General features: G+C 39.6%; 1 protein-coding gene across 4 annotated transcripts in view; it reads right to left on the bottom strand.

Annotated features, from left to right (window-relative positions):
• The window catches only part of WDFY3 (WD repeat and FYVE domain containing 3), a 128592-nt gene that overhangs the window by 45081 nt on the left and 61084 nt on the right, over window positions 1-22427 (bottom strand). For 3 of the 4 annotated variants that reach the window (XM_035112489.3, XM_035112492.3, XM_035112493.3), the window contains 12 exons: window positions 19705-19886; window positions 17432-17663; window positions 16514-16674; window positions 14431-14542; window positions 12281-12471; window positions 10752-10904; window positions 7855-7928; window positions 6735-6896; window positions 6083-6177; window positions 4455-4575; window positions 3008-3225; window positions 110-345 (listed from right to left, as the gene is read on the bottom strand). In XM_035112489.3, the coding sequence (XP_034968380.3) occupies window positions 110-345; window positions 3008-3225; window positions 4455-4575; window positions 6083-6177; window positions 6735-6896; window positions 7855-7928; window positions 10752-10904; window positions 12281-12471; window positions 14431-14542; window positions 16514-16674; window positions 17432-17663; window positions 19705-19886 (1937 nt within the window). The remainder of the gene's footprint in view (window positions 1-109; window positions 346-3007; window positions 3226-4454; window positions 4576-6082; window positions 6178-6734; window positions 6897-7854; window positions 7929-10751; window positions 10905-12280; window positions 12472-14430; window positions 14543-16513; window positions 16675-17431; window positions 17664-19704; window positions 19887-22427) is intronic. The other variant, XM_035112491.3, reaches the window with a different exon arrangement.

Here is a 22427-nt window from a genome sequence, read left to right as displayed (position 1 = left end):
CTTAAGTACTCTATTGTGAAGGGGGCCTCAAACCATCACTTCTCTCCACCCCCCTTTGCTTTTTTGAGTCACACTTAACAAAATTGGTACCTTGCTAGATAATCCCTACCTGGCCTCCCTGATTACATCGGCTGGTGATGACAGGTGCACTGACCTGCAGGTTTTCAGGCAGTTCAGTGACTGGCTGCTGCAGGAAAAGTGCCATTAGGAGGAAATAGAGCGCAGGCACATTTGTGTGCTTAGGAAGAAATGACTGAAGGACCGGAAAGCCTGGGAAATGACAAGCCTCCCGGTTAATTTCCCTGACAGTCGATCTGCCGCCAGCACTCCTGCCAACGTTGAAACCTGAGAGGGGGGGAAGCAAAATTAAAAGCCCAAAAGCAACAACAGTGGGTCCTATTCACAACATCAACATAACGGAACAGAGCACCGTTGTTAACACCTGTGTGTAACTCGTATCAACAATAAATAGGGTAGTCAAAGCACCAGGTTGCAAAAAGACCAGGCCAATATTAATCCAATGGTTTTAAAAAACCCCAAGATGGACACTTTTCTGCTATGGCATTTTATTTGCCTGCCCTGTCAAAATGTTTTGGGATTGTGCAGAGGAATGTGCAAAGTAATGAAATGACTCATGTTTCTTCAGAGTTTCAAGATACAGCAGTTTTGTCTGGTATCTACTCCCATGCTTAAAAAAATGTGCAGGAAGCAAGAAAAAAAGAAGAAAAGCACAATTTTTGAAGCAGGGCAGAATGTACTGTGGCACATTATACTTTCAGATTTGAGGGATGGTTAAAAATAATATCCTCATAAAGCTATTTTCCTTCTTCACCCCAAAAGATTGGGTCACAGTGTTAAAGTCTCGTTTGGCCTCTTTGTCCATGGAACAAAGCCATGCCACTGGCCAACAAAACCACCCTCATATTCCAGGTACCTCAATGCTCAAAACCGTTTGATCACCTTCTCAGCAAGAGCATTATTCCAGGCACAGGGTTGCATCCAAGTGAATTTTATTCACAACAGACCGACTAAAATTAATGGAACTAAGTTACCCATGTCTATTAATTTTGGTGAGTCTACTCCAAGTATGGCTAAAACTGGATACAACCCATAGACCATTCTTGCATCCTCCTTTCTTGCTGCTATCAGTAAATAAGGTTGACATCTCTTTAAATCAGGGGTGGGGAACCCTACTGGATAAAAGGGCCAGATCTTTACCTGGCCCCATCCTGTGGGCCAACATTTGACAGGTGGGCAGGATAACCCATCTGCCAATCACATAACATCAATATCTCATGATGGAGAGGTAGGTTGTCCTGCCCACCTGTCAAAATCCATTGTACAGGGGTTCCCAAGCACCAGCATTTTATTGGTTTGGATTTGTCAAAAATTATGAACATAGGCGAACTGAACACAGACCGGGGCGGGAACGGGACCCAGAACAATACTACTGTTTTCAAACACAGACTACATCCAGTGAATAAGGCGATTCAATTTAAGGAAGAACTCTGAAATACCACTGTTTTAAGGACATGAAGAAGAAAAAAGTTGCCAGGAAAATGTAATAATAAATAACACTGGTACAAAATGTTTGTCATTATTCTTCATAATCAAAATGATTCTCCTATGAGAATACAAGACAGTGGCAGTGAAATAGGACCTAATTTATTTTAAAATCCATGATATTCTCATTTCCATATAGAACTCAAATTGGAATCCAATTTCACCTAAATTCCACAATCTCAATATCATCCAAAAACGTTCACTATCTTTTGTTCTGTGCCCTCTACCAGTCATCCCTGATAAATACTGGTAAGTTTCTCGTATAAAAAGACATCTGGCATAAAGAATGTCACCTACCATTCAAGGTTTGTAAATTAATTATTTTGCTTCTGTTACAAAGATTCAAATTTTAGTATACTCTCTTGCTAAGTAATGGACTATGCCCTAATCTAGAGATGCTCAGTATATTGTTCATCAGGTACAACTCAGGTTGATAGATAGATAGATAGCTCAACTCTCTCCTCCAATTTTAAAGGTTTAGTCATCTCATTACTTTCCTATTCTTATATTACAGCAGCAGCTGCAATTGCTGTTCCAATAATGTCAAGAGATAATTTGGGAAGTGCAAAGACAAAGATTGCTTGTGTACAACAACCCACACATCACCGTCCCCCACATGGGAGGAAGCTGGGACACAACGGATTTGAATTCTAGCTTCAACTCCTAAGTGCCCTTACTAGGGAGTAAACCCCACTGAGTGGGACTTATTTCTGAGTAAACATACATAGCATTGCACTCCATATTCCCCAGATGTCACTGTGCTCCTATGCAGTACTGTTTCGTGGAAATCACTGGGATTCTTTGTACCGTATTCGCCTGAATATAAGCCTCGCTATCCCCCCAAATTCTGACCATGAAAAGTTAAAGTGTGGCTTATATTCGCGACCTTACGGTATGCAGCCAGTAGCATGGGAAAAACAGTGCCAGGAGCAGGAGCAGCGAAGAATGGAGTGGCTTATATTCGGGTGTTTTTTTTCTTTTTTTTCTCCCTCCCCCTCCAATTTTAAAGGTGCAGCTTATATTCAGGCCAATACGGTATCTGATAATGTCACAAACTAGTCTAGTCCATGATCCTGTTCATGGCTGGAGTTGATTTACATGGGTGTTTTACAGCCATAATCACAGACAGACTAAAACTGTTTTGCCTTAATGAGCTCTCTGCGAAATGTGCTCATCCATAAAGGTGTGAGCTCAATTCACCCACACCTACAGCAAGAGGACATTCCACAGGATGACCCATTCAGGCACAATACTTTCTGAGTGCATGCCTCCAGAAACTCACTCCAGAGACCATCTCACAACCTTGAAGGATGCTACATTGAAACTGGCTTTCCTGGTACTAGATCAATTCTGTATTAGCCACAACATTAAAAATAAAATAAAATAAAAGTGGGGGTGGGGAGAAAAAGGGTTCCAAAATTAGGACGTTTTTAAATATTCATACCAAGCACTGTTCCAATCTTATTAGTCAACACAGAATCTGTTTGCTCAAGCCAGCCACCGCCAGTGAGGCCTTCCTTGAACTTGACGAGAATGGCTGGGTTGCTCAACAGGACCACCAAAATCCTCATGGCTGCTGTCACGGTGGTAGGATGCAAGTGCTCTTCCATAAACAGCATAATCCAGTCAAACCCCAGGGTCCGGACCAGTTCTTCACAAGCCCTAAATAAAAAGTAGGGGGAATGCTACAGAATTAATGGACTAAAGCCAGACAAAATGGGCAAGCCTTACAGGATAAAAATGATAAAAACAGATACTTTACTCTGTTTGCATTTTGCAAGGTTGAGCATACACAATTGAGAATGCGCTAACTCTCCTTAAGAGCATTTAAGAGCATTCAGAATAATCTCTGCTGGGTAGCTCAGTCGGTAGAGCACGAGACCCTTAATCTCAGGGTTGTGGGTTCAAGCCCCATGTTGGGCAAAAGATTCCTGCCTTGTATGGGGTTGGAGTAGATGACCCTTGCGGTCCTTTCCAACTCTAATAGTCTTAGACAAGTTCCTATTCACTTTCCTGTGAAACGATTTTTCATAAGTGGAAATTTTCCTTCAGTCTATAAAGCTATTTAATGAATGAGAATATATGAAGAACTGGTTCATCACTTCAGTTACTTTAAATTATTATTATTATTATTATTATTATTATTATTATTATTATTGCACCATGAACCAACCAAGGGCGACACAGGGGAACCGAGAAGCATTTTTGGAGGAAATTTTCCTTCAGTCTATAAAGCTATTTAATGAATGAGAATATATGAAGAACTGGTTCATCACTTCAGTTACTTTAAATTATTATTATTATTATTATTATTATTATTATTATTATTATTATTATTGCACCATGAACCAACCAAGGGCGACACAGGGGGACCGAGAAGCATTTTTGGAGGATGCTTCTCAACTGTGCAACTCAATTCCCCTGCAGGGTCACCCAAATTCCATTCCAGAAGGGTGTCTTTGTACAGATAGGCTGACCCCAAACTTTGGAACAGCGTGGCTCTGAAATAAATGAAATTGATAAATACATAAAAACCTGCAATCTCTTTAAATAAATGCCGTCAATAGATGGTTGCCTTATTAGCATTTCACTATTAATTAATCATCTACTTGCCCAATTCCAGGTGTACACAGATGTGCACAGAAACATGTGGCGCTAATTCCACAAGCACAGATGTAGCCGCCACAATAATGACTGCAACTGCCCCCTGCCTTTGCTATGGGCACAGTGGTGCAACACAATGCCAGTTACAGGGATATTCTGAAAGCAGCTAACACCATCCGTGGAACTCTCAAGTAGAGCTTGACTAAGCCTTGTTTTTGTCCATTAAGGCGTTGTGGGTTCTTGGCACAGGCACATTTTCTAGCAAAAGATAGGCTACTTGTACTCACTGCAAGTTGACACTGTTTTTTTCTTTAGATGTATACACAAGCTTAAGCAGTATGTCCAGCAATCGGTTCCTCAGAAGGATAAGATTTGCAGAAACAAGACCTCCAAAGTCTTCTTCTGTTCCTAAAACACAAAATGCATAGTTAGATTTGAAACCATAGCTGCCAAGTTATCCCTTTTTTTAAGGGATTTTCCCTTATGCTGAATAGGCTTCCTCGCGAGAAAAGGGAAAACTTGGCAGCTATGTTTGAAACACATCAGTGGAATGCTTCTTGCAAGTATTGTATCTTCTAAAATAACATCAGTTGCCATTAAGCCTCCTGCCCCCTCAAAATATAACTGGTTTGTAAATAGTTTTCTGCTATTGTAACAAACAGTGTATGACTGTTCGTTAACCTGCTTGAGCTGCTTGAGCTGAAAATACGCTAGATTGCTCATTGAAAATAACAGTTGCAGGTTACAGAATAGCAGTCACCACAAACAGAAAAGGGGAGATTCATCAGTAACTGGTACACCATAAAATAGATTACCAGTTCTGCAGGTGAGTGAAGATGAACCTACTAATCAAGACTGAAACATTTAACCAACTTGAACGGTTGGAAAATTGCCTAGGCAAGGGAAATGCGACAAACATTTCAAATCAACCATTTTCTTTTCTTCAGTTTCTTTCTTCTACTCTGTGCGCTCAAGGAGCATATGTAAGTATGCAGAAGCACTATAAAAGTTCCCATCATGTTTAGGGCAATAAAGGGTGGAGGGGAAATACTCATAATTTCTGAACTAAAGAGCAGAATGGTAGAAAGCATAAAATTAAGAGGGCTCCGTTTTGTTTTGTTTTCATTTCAGACTTCGTTACTTTTTCCTTTTCACACAAAGGGAAAGGAAGAGGGGAAGAACTTCCAGCTGATGTTTAATGGTACAGTGTAGCCAAGAAAAACAAACTCTGCTACCTTTAAAGTATATGCTAGAAACTGTTTCCTCCTGCTTTTTCATGCAATTTGTGGTTTAGAACAATTCAAGAGCCGTGGTCTATGCAGGCCACCTGGAATTTCATTACTTTTCTGGTACACTACACTTCAAAAAGTGCCAATGTAAACATTTCTTCCACTTCATTTCCATTTAGATGGCTTGAATGTTCAACTCAACCTAATTCCTTTTACATGAAAAGAAAACCAAAATCAATGAGACTAATCACTTCCAACTCTGTGCGGCCAAGTCCCACACACTTGGTCGCCACCACTGCTTTTACATGTAAATATCATAGAGGATCTATGGTAGGAGATTTAACATTTTAGGGCCACGCAGTAAGTTTTCTTGTACTTTTATTTATGTGAAAATGACTTTTCTCTTAACTTTCTGCGCTTTTCGCAACACAAGCCAGTGGAATTTATTTCCATGCCAGCCTCTTTGACTTAAATGAGAGTTTCTTGGGTGCCGAAGTTTGTAGAGTGCAACCTTGGAAAATTAACTTTAAAAGGGCCATCCTAATTAAAAGCTTATCTTTCTAGAGAGGAAAAGTGAAGGGACTGTAGCTCTGAAAATAAAGAGATCATCATCCATGTTGATGAGAAAACATGTCTCAAGTGATTTCTTCTCTTCCACTAGGTCTCAAGAACTTGGAACTACTTACCAGTGTCAAGCTTTTCTTCATTGTTCATCTCCATGACTACAAATTTCTCACAGACTGCAAATGTAGGCAAAGTAGAAGAGATGAACTGCCCAAACCTTGGTGGATAAGAGGGGGAAAAACAGCATGCACTCTGTTTGACAGGTGGAGTTTAATTTGTCATTAATTAACATTGGCTGCAAAATAACACTAAGCAGCAATTATTTTCTTTAAAATTCAGATCCTGACATTTATTAGGATCGAATAAAGTTGCATGCGCACACACACACACACACACACACACACACACTGAAACAAATTGTCCTGGATAACTCTCTCTCTCTCTCTCTCTCTCTCTCTCCCCCTCCCTCCCTCCCTCCCTCTCTCTCTCTCTGTGTGTGTGCAAAATTACTATAAATAGGACATTTTGAAGCACAGGGAGGGGAAAGAACATCACCTTCAAGGTATTTTGCAATGGATTCTGGAAAGCCACTGTAAAAGATTATTAAATTTACCAAGCATGAAAAAACTGTGTACATAAGGAACATTTATGTTTTCCAGGCTGGTAAATTCAGAGCAATGGAAGAGAAATGTAGCCTCTCAGAGAAACATGCAATCCATTATTTTTTTATTTTTTGTAGAAAGAAGGAAATCAAAAGATAACTCTATTTGGTACCTGAGCAAGTCATTGCTGCTAGGGAATCCTTGAAGCAAATAGCTCAGTACATTGCTAATAGCGGCAATAGTTGGCTGAGACAAAGACATATCTCGAAGTGTCAGCAGAAGTTTTGGGATAAGCTGGAACTCCCTCATCAATTTTGCATTCTTTGCTGCTTCACTGAAATGAAAAGAACAGCTTAAATAATAAGCAATTCTCATTTATTTGAGTAGCCCATGCACTATAGCTCTCTTTTTTTAATGGCTCTAGCAATCTACATGACTTATGTTCATACCATCTAATGAGAGTATAATGTCAAATGTGGGAACATATTTTCCCCCATTTACTTCAATTAGTTTCTTTAACCTGGCTTTACATCAGATACATTCATTCTAAGGTTGCTTACAAACCCACACACAAATAAATCATAACCTCAGTCATCATGATAGATAAGAACATAGGTAAAATCGGTAGCAGCCAAGAATAAGAGCAAATTTATTTAAGACTAATTTATATAAACAGATTGGTTTGGAAATACCTTTGTCCACTGGTTTTTTTTGTTTGCTGGCAGTCTTTGTTGTTAACATACATATGTACATAACACGGTTAAAACAGCCAAACACTGTTGAAGCAAGTAGGCCTACTGCTGTGGAAAAAAAGCAGCTGTGGGGCCAGACTGAATCTACTTCCCAATGGAAGTCTAAGTTTTTGACTACAGAAAAAGCCTTGTCTCTTGGGCCTAGTCTCTGATGGTAACAGGACATGGGGCTAGCGCAATCTTCCTCATCCCAGTGCCAATGAAATGTTGGCCAATGACATAACAAAACACGACTTCATGTTTGCATTTTATATTGTAGTCTTCATAACTATCTGAATGGAACTTCCAATAGTTAGGACTAGGTGCTTAGCATTCAATTCAGTCCAGCTCTCTTATCTCACTGTCTGTCTTTCAGTATTTTTCCACAAGTTCCACCTCTCCTTTCCTGTTCTCCCGTCATAATAAAAAACCCTTCAGATTATATCAAATCAAAACCATGACGCCGCATTAGAGCAAGAAAAGGGGAGAGAGACTGGGAGGCAAAATCTGGATTGTACATAATGCTGTATTGTTTACAAGACAAATTATATCAGACGTTACCTGGATTCAGTAAGAAGTTCAATGAAATGTTCAAATAAGGAGAGGTGAAGTTCATAGGGTGCATGCAGCCAGACCTGAAATACAAAATATACAGCTGATTTGTAGCTGGCATGTGCTATTCTGCTTAATAGAGTTATTCTAGACTACTAATATTAGATACAGGTAGGTAGCCGTGTTGGTCTGCTGTAGTCAAAACAAAATAAAAAAATTCCTTCCAGTAGCACCTTAGAGACCAACCAAGTTTGTCATTGGTGTGAGCTTTTCGTGTGCATGCATGGTATCTGAAGAAGTGTACATGCACACGAAAGCTCATACCAATGACAAACTTAGTTGGTCTCTAAGGTGCTACTGGAAGGAATTTTTTTTACTAATATTAGAATTAGCTATTGCTGTTTTTGTCCCAGGTGTTGCTTTTTCCCACTGGAAAAAAGGGTCTAAATGAAGTTATCATAAACAATTATTCTTTTCTTTTCATACCAGATTGCAATTGTCAGCCCACCAATCAAACAATAAAGCCCATAGATTTAACAAGTAAAGAACAAGTAAATTCATATTCTAGTTGATCTGAAGGTATAAAATGACAAGATTTAGCCTCTTCATCTTCCATTTATAAAAGACTGAGAATCTAACAGGGGAAGATTATAATCTGAAAACTAAACAACAAACAGCGCTAATACAGCGCATTAATTAATGCCGTATAAGTAAATTGATCAACTTCCACTTGCCACGTAAAAGGGTGTGAATGTGACTTGGGTTTTATTTAACTATGATAAAAATTGGCGTTATTAAGAAAACAACAAAGAGGGAAGTCTAATTAATCTATTAAAAAATGAATCAGAATGAGATAGTGATAAGTATATGTTCATAGAAAAATACTAGTCATTTTCTCCATATTGGTTATTTGCTTGCTATTGCTAAAGCCTTTGTGGCCTAGACACCTCTATTCTCAATTAACTTAAATCTCTTCTTCAAAGGCTGCTTCCTGCTAGCCTTCTGTCACTGCAAAAATAATCCCTTTCACCTCTTGTTATGATCAGTGTGCAGATCTCCTTCAGCTAACAGCGATGTGAAAAGCTACTGCAAATCAAACTACACAGTCAAAAGTATTTTCATTTAAAACTCCAAACTTAACTTGCCTGTCCAATCATTTCCCTTTCTCATACCCTTGACTTCGCTTAAGGTAATGTGCTGCTGCTTCTCTCCCCCCCTTCTTCATTTCCGATTTTATGTCTTCTGTGATATCCTATCTGCAACAGCCTCAAGACCACATATACTAACTCCCTTTCATTTTTTTAAAAAAACTCATTTTCTGGTCATCAGTCTAAAATGTCTTTTGCTGTTAGCTATCAGCTAATCCTGCCCTTTATCAAATCTTGTCCCTTAGTTCCACAGGGGCATTACTTAAAACTACAAATACTGTGCATTTGGATTATCAGTTTAAACACAAACGCGGGAAACCAGAATCTGCCATGGGTCATTGTTTGCTCGTCATGCACAACACAAATCCAGAAAATGGTCACTCAACCCATATTCCATTCATAGGACCCGTGGCACCCACCCATGCCTCTCTGTCTGACCCACGGGGCACTCCAAAGCCACACCATCTCACCCAAGGCCACATCCTCTTACTAGCCCTGCTTTGCACCTGAGTGATGATAAAGGGTCTGGAAGCCAAGCCTTAGGAGGAACAGTTGAGGGAATTGGGTATGTTTAGTGTGCAAAAGAGGAGACTAAGAGGAGATATGATAAACAGCTGTCACATGGAAGATGAAGCAAACCTTCTATGTTTCTGCATACCTAAAATGCATCGTTGAACTCTGATAATGCTTCTCACTGGCCTGGATGGGGGATAGAAAGCGGTGTGTGGATGTGTGTGGGAACTAGCCTACTGCACAAAGGAAAACAATTAGCATTCAATGCTCTGCCCACTTTTGACTCTGTTCCTGCCCACCACTGGCATGTGGATGCCAGGGGATTCCCCAGAAGGGAATGTGGCCCTCCGGCTGAAAAAGGTCCCCTCTCTCTGCTTTACACCAACAACCTTAGCAGGTTATATCATAATGCCTGACTCGTGAAAAGGTTTCTAGGTCAGGGTGCTTCGGTGGTCTGAGCAAACAGTAGACTGCTCATGCTGCTCCTTATTGACAACTATTTGCCTTCCCTTCAAGTCTTCATTTAATCTTGCTCTCAATTTAAGGGAGCCAAGCCTGACACTGAATCTTTCATTCAAATACATGTCAGACTCCATATTAATTTTCACCTGCAACAATAGTTTTCCACACCCTAGCAGAGTAACTGCAAAGTCCTATCCTGTGGCAAATTAATTATGTTAGAGGCCGTTCATGATTGGTCATGTGTTATTTCAAAAGGCATTTCTGACACCAACTCTTGAGTTTAGCTTCAAGACTTACCTCCTTCACGAAACAGAATGTACAGTGGTACATCTGCTTACGAATTTAATGCGTTCCGAACGCACATTTGTTAGTCGAAAAAAATTGTAAGTCGAATCCCATAGGAATGCATTGGGAGAAAAAAATCGTAAGTAGAATCAACCCTATCTAAAAATTCGTAAGTAGAAAAAAATCCTATCTAAACCACATCCAAGATGGCGGACGGAGCTCCATTCGTAGGTAGAAACATTCGTAAGTAGAGTTATTCGTAAGTAGAGGTACCACTGTGATATATTTTAAGAGGGCTGCGTTACAATCAATCAACATTGTTGATAGATTATAGTCTCTCTGCACTGCAATTGCATAATGTACAGCATTAGATATGTAGTTTCATGAGATCCACAAAACCAGTCTCTTTCACTGGCGTGCTTTCTGTTTCAGAAAACACTTGCCCCAGGTTTCCTAATGATTGTAATAATTTCTAGCTTTCAGGGGTGCCCTATGTACCTCGAAGTCGCAAAGCAGGTCCTGGAAGGCAGTTGAATTTGGAATAATGGATGTTTCGTGACCGCTGTCAACAGTCCCCACCAAGGAAAAGGTCAAATGAAGAATGTGGCTATTCAGAAGAGAGCGTTTCTTCTTTAACAGCATTGCCAGTAACTGAAATACAAGTAAGTAACGTATGGACACTGAGTGGCAAAGTAGGTTCCCCACCCCTCCTTTTATAATTGTTACAGCATTTTGCAGACAAAGGAAATATCATCTTATTCCAGGCATAATAAAAAGTATCACAGCAGGGCAGAGCCATTCGAGAGACATGCTTTTGTAAATTCAAAGATCATGTATAGTGTACATTTCTTTGTCATAAACTGTTGATAATACCAAGAATTACAATGGAAAAGCAGAAAGAGGTAAAGTTGACATTAACTGACAAAACAGCAGGCACTCTGAAATAAAGAGGCTATTCTCAGGGATGGGGTTGCTAGTGACTAGTCCTACACAAAACTACTTGTGAAAAGGAAACAAAAAAAAGTCATCATGGTGGGTGAAAAGATTGGGAGTAGAAGTTGCAGCCTTTTGTAATTTAATATTTGATTATCCAGGTGGATATAACAGGAGGCCGCAGCTGCATTTGGAACAATAAGTTCTCAGCATTTCTGAATCCATTACCTTTGAATTCCAAAACGTTTTCCTTGATTTTTAAAAATGTGCTTAGAAGGAAGCAATTTCTAAAGCACGTTTTACTGCCCAGTGAATGTTTAAGTGTTCCTACCTCGGTACTGAACATAACTCGTCCGGGCCGTGAATAGTTTTCAGAAGACAATAATATTTGGTGCCTATTGAAAGCAAATCAAATGCAGGCAGAATGGCTAATAAAGCCGCCTCACAGTGATGATTATCTAGTTCTTTCAGTGCGGTATTGATAAACAGGTCTCCTATTGGCAAATTTAGTTCAGGAGTTAAGTGATAGATGGGCCTCATACACAAAATGGCCCATTCTAAATCCTATGGCACACTGAAGGTAAGGCAAGTCATCTTGGACGTGATGAGATTAGAACAAGGGTCTCATCTCCTTTGATGGAAAGTCATTCCCAGCTCGTAGGAGAAGCTCCATCCATTTGTCCAAACAAATTACTATGTTTTAAAATAGACAGATAAATCAACCTCACTACTGGCGTCAAATGCCCTTCAACTGACATAGATGGTGCACTGCCCTTGATTACGGTAACAACAATAGAAGCTCCTCCTCATGTATTTCTCTTCAGGCTCCTGTGTGTTCTTCCTTTGATTTGGCAGCAGGTAAGAGTCTCTGCTGAGCTAGCAGATGTCACAGATCTGACACGATGTCCATATTCTGATGCAAAACAGGGTGCTTCACTTTAACCGCAGAGCTGTCCCTGACTGAAAGCCTTTACAGTACACAAGGAAACAGAGCTAAAGAATGCAACTGACTTTAAAGGCAAGGTAGGGATGAAATGTGTTGACGCATCAATGCTTGAAATGCAAAATCATGTAAGAATTCAAATCGCACGCACCTGATAACCTTTGATTCTTTCCATTTCTTTGCTAGCCAGAGGGTTGCTCTTTACCACACACACAAGGGCCTTCACAGCAGCATACAGCCCCTCGACATCCGAAGCCATGGCTACCAGACCCAGAATAGCAGCTGCTCCACCAATGTACTGTAACGTAGTGGCAACAGGCTTTGGGACAAATGTTCTTACTCCTGAGCATAAGGTGGCAAAAAAATAAACCAATTGGCATTAGTGTGTTTAATGGATTGCTGTACAACCAAAAACTTCTAATGTGATTCAAAAACAGTGAATGCATTTCCCAAGAACCTACAACATCAGAAACAGAAACAAACAAAACCAAACAAAAGCTCTTAATGAGCGGACGGGAAATTAGCTCATTTGTAGTAAACGTAAACTATATAAAATTAACATGACTTCTAACGCATTTTGCTTTCAAAGGAGACTCACAATCCATTTGCTGAACAATTACATGCAAATAAGACAATGCACATTAGAGATGGGGCAATTACTCAATTATATGGGGTGCTCAAACATGTGCTAACAATGCTGGCCTAATTAGTACAGCCACAACTCAAGGCAGGCACAACCATCCTTCAAACTTGCCCGTCCTCAAACTGGTGGTGTGCCCAGCAGAGGATGGCATAGTGGGGATGCCCAGCTCAGATGAATCGCTGCAGCATACCAGGATGGAGTGGGGGAGGGGCGCAGTGATGGCAAGGTTGGCGCAATGTAAATTGCAACCCAATGCTCCTGGCCATGGTGGCTGCACCACACCAACCTCACCATCATTGCCTTCCTTCTCTCCATCCCAGGATGTTGCAGTGATTCAGCCAGACAAGGGCCAAGCAAGTGGCCCAGCCCTATCAACCTGTCCACTACTGCATGTACCCTTCCTCCACCACTGGCAATTTGCAGGGCAGCGAGTCGAGTGAGCTCTGTGGACTTTGGCCACAACCCATACTCTTGCCGTGAGCTACTTACTCCACTCCCTGATGCCTGTTTGCCCTCTCTGTCCAAGGTAAGGGTTTCTTTGTTTTTCTTGTTAGGTGGATGGGACTATAAGATGTGAGGGGGAAATGGGGCGCTCAAGTGTGCAACTTAAACTACTTGAAGAAACGTAAAGCTACTGAGATTTTTTTCAGCATTGATTTCTGGTCAGGCCAGTGTCATCCATCCCTTGCATCAAATCTCTCCCATAAACAGCCCATCTAACTCACTTTTGTTTATACTGACCAACAGCAGTTCTCCAGGATTTCAGGCAGATCCCTTTTCCAATCCACACCTGAAGATGCTGGGGACTGAAACTAGAACCTTCTGCATGCATATTTTGTTTTCATAAACTTATTTCATTATAAATGCAAAGCTCTATCACTGAGCCATGATCCTTCCTGCTCTCATAATATTCCCCCATGGAAAAGCATGCATGAGCCTAAAGTAAAAACCATCATTTCCACCAGTAATGTTCATTTGCTGAAGCAGATTTTTATCCTGCCTTTTCATTTTGAAAAGTGCCCAAGGCACTAATAGGGACCAACTCGCATATGACTGGTCAGCCAACAGAGCAGTAAGAAGCTCCATACGTTTTATCCAAACTCCACAAAAGCAAAGACCACAAACTTTGACTATTTTAAGAATCATAGATTTCGAAGCATGGGCCATCAAAAATAATAATAATTCATGGACAGAATAATTCTCGGAGATTACAAATCTTGACATACGAGGAGGGACTACAAATCAGATGCCTATAGGCCAGGAGTTGATAGAAACCTTGTGAGAATTTCCTAGGAGCAGACTGCTTGGTAAACAAGGGAGAAATAAGCATGGCAAGGTTCCAGATATGTATTCTAAGGGACAGCAGGATGCTGCCAATCATGTTCAATTATTATTTTATTGTGCAGAGGTGCCAACACCACAAGGCAAAGCCAAAGAGCATGAGTCAATGCCTAAAGTTTGTGATATTGGGGCAGAGATCAGGATTCCCCATCCCATGTGCTGGGTGTTCCTCTACTTAGGAGGAAAAGAATTTAGAGGGCTCCCAAGCTTGGATCTGAGCCTCTAGTACCATGGTCAATGTGTAAAAAGCACCTTAAACTCTATATTGCAACTAAACACTGGAACTAAAGAAGTGAAAGAACTGCAACTCATCTCACCCAGATATCCTATCAGAGCTGCACCAATGGTACGTGCGGGTCCATTCAGATGTCCTCCTGAATTGTGAAGCAGCTTCACTGGAGTGGCATTCTCATGAGATGAAACAGCCAACTAATTAAAACAAGGAAAACTGATCATTTAGAGGGTTTCTTCAGCGACACAAAGTGTTTAATACATTTTCATGAAGTGGCAGAATAATGCTTAGCCCCCCCCCCCCCAAAGGTAAGGTTAGGTAAATTCTGAACACTTGAATTTTAATTCAAGGATTAATGCAGGCTGAGATGTGAGGTAGCAGAACTAGCAACCTAAAGGGGCAGTGGAAGTATTTCTCTTGGAAGTTTTAAAGAACAGGTTAGCAGATATGGTTTAATTTGCTTTTAATTTATGGACTTGAGCCAACTCTTTGTGGGTCCATATAGATAGAGGCATCATAAAAGGAGACCAGAGGTGGCTTCTGTAAAAATGCTAAGCATATAGTGGGTCCTGAATTTCATTAAACCCAATGTTCTCCAGTTCTGTTAGAGTATATCTCTCTAAAATTTAGAAGTAAAGACAGGGAAATCAATATGAAAAAAACAAACAGCTGATCTTACAAAGTCCAATTTCCCATGGTCATCTCCCACTCTGCACTTATATGATTTTTTCATATCACACTTTAGCACTGGTAGACCCAGGAGAGGGAGAAGAAATTAGTGCTTTTGTGTGTGTGTGTGTGTGTGTGTGTGTGTGTGTGTGTGTGTGTGTGTTTCTATTACGTTTTATTGTATTTCATATTTGGTGTTAGCCACCCTGAGCCTGGCTCTGGCCGGGGTATAAATAAAAATTTAAAAAATAAAAATAAAATAAAAATACCCAAATATGTCTACAAAAAGACTAATAGCTTTGCTACTCAGCAATATTGTATAAAAGAGGTCATAAGAACACACATTACTAGCTACTAAATGATCACTGCTATATTATCATTAATTACTATAATGAATAAAATTATCAGTAATGATAAATATTATTACTACTGACATCAGGCAGGCACCTTCATTATACTTTTTTTGGTGCCGGCTTAAAACATTTTATTTTTGGGAAGCCTATCCAGACACCTAGATGTACTTTACTATCCAAAATCATTCAAAACAAAATCATATTAACTGTTTTTACTAATATTTTATGGGATATGGATGGCACTGCGGTCTAAACCACAGAGCCTAGTGCTTGCCGATTAGAAGGTCGGTGGTTCGAATCCCCACGACGGGGTGAGCTCCCGTTGCTCGGTCCCAGCTCCTGCCCACCTAGCAGTTCGAAAGCATGTCAAAGTGCAAGTAGATAAATAGGTACCACTCTGGAGGGAAGGTAAACGGCATTTCCGTGCGCTGCTCTGGTTCGCCAGAAGTGGCTTAGTCATGCTGGCCACATGACCCAGAAGCTGTACGCTGGCTCCCTCGGCCAGTAAAGCGAGATGAGCGCCACAACCCCAAAGTCGGTCATGATGGGACCTAACAGTCAGGGGTCCCTTTACCTTTACTAGTTTTTTAATGTATTTTTTTGTAAAAGGGGTTTTATTACAATCAAGGAGTATATGAATTTTGTTTAATAAATTAAAAGAAAGATATCTACGCACAAGCTATTAACAACTAAGGAAATTAGTTCCAACTGTTTTCTCTGTTTCAGCTTTAAATGCTTGCTGCTAACTTTTCTATTCTGCAGACACTTAAGAACACATATTTCCACAACAGCTAATTGATGTTTGATTTAAACTTTTTATATAGCTTTTACTGTGTGGTTTTATGTGTGGTTTTATTGCTGCAAGCTTTGATTTTTTGTTATTTAAAAAAAGAAATAGTCATATATAAATATTTTGATAAATAAAATACACAAATAAAAGGTTAACACCTTAGTCTCAATTTAGCAGCCCCAGCACACATGCATAGCTTCCAATATTAACAGTGATGGTGCATGCTCTTCTGGATATTCCTCAGTACTGAAACATTTGTGTGACATCCACAATCACGTAACATGGCACTTCTCGAGTTAAAATCATAAAACTAGCCAGATGGTAAAGTCTTCTTCAACATGAGTGTTCCAGCTTACCTGCTTGGCTATGGCCTTACTGTCTAGTTTGTTATAAACTTTTCTAATCCTTGCCACTGTCAGTGACGAAACAGAGAGTGCATAGAGGCCAAAAGAAACTTTCTCTTCTGGGACCAACGATACTGGAGATGGGCTGACTCCTTCTGGTTTTGAATCCTTGCCTTCAGAATGAGAGAAACACATTTCACTATGAGCTGATGCAACGTAGTGGATAAGACAATGCCCTGCTTTGCCCAGTGTTTTGTCTCCCACAGTGACCACCCAGACCTGGTAAGGGCACAAACAGTGGCAGGAATTCAACAGCCATCTCCTTGTTGCAGTTCTGCAGCAACTGGTACTCTAGCAATAAATGGCCCCTGAAACTGGATGGCATGTATAGTCACCATTACTATAGAGGCCTATTCACCGTGAATTTGTCTAACTCTCTTGTAAAGGCGTGTAAGCTAGTGTGCAAAGTGCAATACGTAAACACTAAAGAACAATGTTAATTAATTCTATAATTAAATTCTATAATATAAATTAATTAAACTATATTGCGGGGGGGGGGTTACTAGCTAAACTCTTTAGGATTTTACCATCTTGAGCCAAATTAATAAATCCTCAGTTTAAAGTATTATATCTCATTTTAAGATTGCACTAAAATTATCACAAAGTAGCTAAATTGTATTTTGTGCACCTATGAGGTCTCCTCCCCTTTTGTTTCTTTGCAGGTGCCAAGTTACAATAGTTTTGACTGAGGAAGAATTTTTTGTGATAGTACTGCTTTGAATAAAGAACGTGCTTGCTTCTCAAAGTGATATCATGTGTGTGTGTGTGTGTTTCCTTTCTGTGTATGTGAATAAATTAATCCTACTCCAACCCAAATCAAAAGACAAGCAAACAAACAAAAAACACCACACTAGGATAACTTTTACTTACATGGCATATATACAGCTTGAAAGCTTCCAACATAGTTTGGTCCTAGTTCATAAATCGTGCTAACACTTGATGGAGGCAAGACCTCTTCTAAGAAATGGGTTGGCCCCAGACGCCAAACAAGGGATGAGAGCTGCCGTTGAGCAGGTGGCGAGCCTATATAGGTGTAAACTGTGCTGACTACTGGTGGATTAGCACAACTTGAACCCCCAGGACTACTGTGAATATAATGAAGCTGTAAAATAAATACCAATGCTGATCAGAAAAAAACCATTTTTTAAGCATACATAAATTCATCTAAACATTAATGGAAGTCTGTAACAGAATAAGAAGCTACACAAGCTGACTGTGATTAGACCACATGTACTGATGGCAAACATTTTGAACATTCCCTCCAGAGGGAATTTAATCTGGTTAAATTTGCATATATTTGCATATGTATATAAAGTATTTCAGCATGAAACTGTCTTTCCAGGCATACTTTCAAGGAAGAAAGGCTGCTTTTAAAAAGTTTTTACAGTATCAGAAAAAAGGAACGAAAAATGAGAAAAACCACCTTCAAAATTTAGCAACATGTGTTAAGCATTTAATGCTGCAATCCTATGCACACTTACCGGAGATAAGCTTCACTGAACAGCTAACATCTGAGTAAGCATGCACAGGAGTGCACAGCACAACTGCATCTTTAGTGAAAAGGTTGTTTCATTTATAAATGCACCATCCATTCAATGAAATATTTCAACAAGAAAATTCCTCTCTGACAAGAGACCTAAGAATACCCCTGGCGGTAAGAACACATGTGATATTTGTGTTTAAAAATACACACAGATGCGCAAACATAAAATAAAAAGATTAATTCTTTTCCAAATCCATCCAATCTGAATATTCTCCAAATCACGTAAACGTACTGATATAAACAAATGGTTCAAATAAATCAATCCCTCATCTCTCCTCTCACAAATCACTCAAAGGTAGGACCAGACACATATCCCCTCTCGCCCTTAATCCAAGGCATAAAGCAATGTCCTTCCCAAACACTTAAAACGTTGGAATTGATCTCCTTCAAAACGCAACCAACACAAAACCCAAAATCATACAATTCCTTCACACTCCCTGCTTTTCCCTGCCTCCATTTAAAGTCATCCCTTCATATCTTCTCCAACCTGACTCCATCCTTCTCTCCTAGTGATGGCCGGCTAGCGCCAGCAGGAACAAAAGCAGTAGCAAATGAAGCAAGTCTCACATCACCAAAGTGAAGTACAGTGGTACCTCGCTAGACGAATTTAATTCGTTCCACGGGTCTTTTCTTATAACGAAAAATTCGTCTAGCAAATCTCATAGGAATGCATTGAATTTTTTTTTAAAAAAAAAATTTTGCCCATAGGAACGCATTAATTGAATTTCAATGCATTCCTATGGGAAACCGCAATTCGCTAGACAAATTTTTCGTAAAACTGTGCTGTTTTCTTAATAGCTTCTTGTCTCAGGTACAGAATTGGGTTTGTGGTGTTGGATGGTTCACTGCGTTTGTGATTGAGAGAGACAGCCTACTCCCTCTGCTAACCAGCTATTCTGTATGCTATTCAAGGCTAGTCATCTGGAAGAAATCCCCCAAGGGAAACAAGATAACTCCAGGCCTTTAAAAGAAGATTTCAAAAAACCAGTAGTATGGACCCCAGGATTACAGAACACCTGGAAAGAAGGTTCTGATCATGGCATCAAAAACTGTGCTTTGATCTCTGATAACCGATTAACACTGATCTCACATGCACCCACAATGCACAATCTGGTTCAGAAGAAGACACCCGCTTCACTTTAACAGCTGGACCATGATTTCAAAGCCAACCCCATCAGCAACGCAAGGCAACCACTCCAGGTTGTACTCAAACCTTAAACACAATTTAATCAATAATGTTTGCTTAGATAGATAGTTGGGTGGACACTCGCCTGCATCTCTCCCTGCCATACTAGAGCCTCTTGGTGGCAGGGAGGGGTTCTGGGAGGGAGGGTGGGGTGGGGACAAACCCAATTATAAAATGGACCACCTTTGACTGCCCACTTTTCATGGGACTCTCTTGTGGCAGGAGGGGGCTCGTGGAGGTGGGGGGTCAGAAGAAGGGGGACAATATGTTCTGTATGTTTTTTTCTTTATTATGTAAAATCAATAAAAATTTATTATAAAAAATAAAATAAAAAACTTTAAACACAAAACATGCAAAGGTCCTTCACATACATTATCTCAAGTAAGAATCAGACTGTCATTGTATTCAACTCACCTTCACAGTATTTATCAGCTGCCCATCAATGTAGAGTGCAGCGGTGCTGTTTTTCAGCATGCCTTTGCTCATAACCAGAACCATATGATGCCACTGGCCTTCCACTATATGGTCGCCGCAACGAAAACGAGTGCAACAAGGGAGTATTTCATAGCAGGAAGATTCTTCGCTGAAGTCATCAACTGAGGACAAAAGAAAATTAAATATCAGCTCCTATTGCCATATAAATATATACATTAATTGAACAGTCCCAAGTAGGAAGCAGGCTGTATGTAGTTATCATCAAAAGTAGCTAGACATCCAGCACAGTGCTATAGCCTCAAGGTAGCAAGTAACAGAGTAAAAATGTTATGTATCACAATTTTTCTATTCAGTGCACCAATATTTTTTTTTTAAGAACTTTATTCAAAAAATTTCAAAGAGTACAAAAACACATATGCAAATCAAATAAAGACAAAAATACATTTAAAGTTCGTAGTTAAAAGTGGAAAAAAGAAAAAGAAAGAAAAAACAACAAACCTATACATAAAAATGCCTAGGCTCTACGGTACGGAGAAGAAAGAAAAAAGAAAGAAAGAAGAAAAGAAGAGAGGGAAAGAAAAAGAAAAAAGAAAAGAAAAGGAAGATAAAAATTTGATTCCTATTATTTGTAACACGCGTTCCTAGATATATTACTTATCCCTTGCTGGGTTCTAAAGTAAGTCTATACATAATTCATAACTAATAAATTCACATTATGATGAATTCTCCTCTTATAGTTTCTTTACTCTAAGCACATCATTAAATTACATTCTAAATTCTCTTTTTCCATATAATCCTGTACATATCTCCATTCATGCATAATTTTCTGCCTGGGTACGTCTCTAGTTATAGCTGTCAGTTTCGCCATCTTCAAATATTCGAGTAATTTTTCCTGCCATTCTTGGATTGTAGGTAATGCATCTCCCTTCCATTTCATTGCCATCTGAATCCTAGCTGCGGCACATGCATATAATAGAATATTCACTCTATCTTTTGGAATGTTAGAGGGAGTGAGACTTAACAAAAATAGTTCCGGGGTTTTTTCAAAGGTACATTTTAGCATTTTTTAAATCTTTTCGTAAATTTTATTCCAAAAGTTGGCCACCTCTGGGCAAGTCCACCAGCAATGATAGAAAGTTCCAATTTTCTTTTTACATTTCCAACATTTGCCATCCCCTACTTTGTAAAATTTAGCGATTTTTTCCGGGGTGGCATACCACCTGTGGAACATTTTTAACATATTCTCCCTGATAGACATACATGCTGTAAACTTAGAGTCCACTCTCCATAATTTCTCCCATTGGTTTACAGAAATCGTTTTCCCGATATCCATAGCCCATTTTATCATGACACTCTTGGTCAATTCATCTTTTAATTCCTCTTCTAATAGGAATTTATACATCTTCCCCAATGGTTTTTCCCCCTCTTTAATTATCAATTCTTGGAGTTTGGACTCTTTCTCCGGAAAACCCTTCTCCTTATGTGTTTTAAAAATACTTTGAACCTGTCCATAGTGTAGCCAACTTTGGCAATATTCTTTGATCTTTTCATAAGATTTCAAGTACCATTGATCATTTTCCTTTATTAATAATTCTTGATAGGTTGGCCACCTCCCCCTTCCTCCACAAGTGCCTGTAGCCATCATTTCCACTGGGGACGCCCACCATGCACTTTGTGGTTCCACCCATTCTTTAAATTCAATCCATGTTTGGTATAATGATTTTTTAAATATATGGTCTGTAAATTCTCTTTGGCTACCTTTCTTTTCCAACAGCAGATAGGCATGCCACCCCTTAGTGTTTCTGAATCCCTCCAATTCAAGGAGTTCTTGGTCTTTTAGAGTCAGCCAATCTTTTATCCAGCCAAAGCTGGCCGCCACATAGTATAACCTTAGGTCAGGGACCCCCCATCCCCCTCTCTCTCTTGCTTCTGTTAGCAGTCTGTATTGTATCCTGGGTTTCCCCCCCGCCCACACAAATCTGCTTATAATTTTCCTCCATTCCTCAAAGGTACTTTTCTTGCCTATTATTGGGAGCATTTGGAACAAAAATAAGACCTTCGGCAAGATCGCCATTTTTATTGCCGCAATCCTTCCTGATATTGATAAATTTAGCTTTCCCCATCTCTCTAGGTCCTCATTTATCTCCTTCCATAATTTCGAATAATTATCATCAAATAAATTAATATTATTGGGGGTTACATTTATGCCTAAGTATTTTACTTTATTGATTATCTTCCACCCTGCCAATTTTTCTAATTCCTCTGCCTCTTCCTTCCTTATATTTTTGACCATTAATTTAGTTTTGTTAACATTCACCTTGAATCCGGAAACTTCCCCATATTCTTTCAATTTTTGTTTAAATTTACTTATCGAATCAATTGGGTCCTCTAGCATTACTATGATGTCATCCGCGAAAGCCTTTATCTTATGGGTAAATTTTTTGATTCTGATTCCTTTAATCTCATCCTCCTCTTTAATTTCCTTAATTAAACATTCTATTGACATGATAAATAATAGGGGCGAGAGTGGGCACCCCTGCCTAGTTCCTTTACCAATTTCAAATTCTTCAGACAAATTTCCATTTATTATTAATTTTGCTACCTGTTTTTTGTAAATTGCCTCAATTCCTTTCGCAAAGCTCCCATTTATACCTATTTTCCCCATTACCTTCAGCATGAACTCCCAACCTAGGTTATCGAAA

This window comes from Zootoca vivipara, chromosome Z1 (genome assembly GCF_965207765.1).
Source record: "Zootoca vivipara chromosome Z1, rZooViv2.hap1.1, whole genome shotgun sequence".
Classification (NCBI taxonomy): Eukaryota; Metazoa; Chordata; class Lepidosauria; order Squamata; family Lacertidae; genus Zootoca; species Zootoca vivipara.
This window is presented reverse-complemented; position numbering and strand designations above follow the sequence as displayed.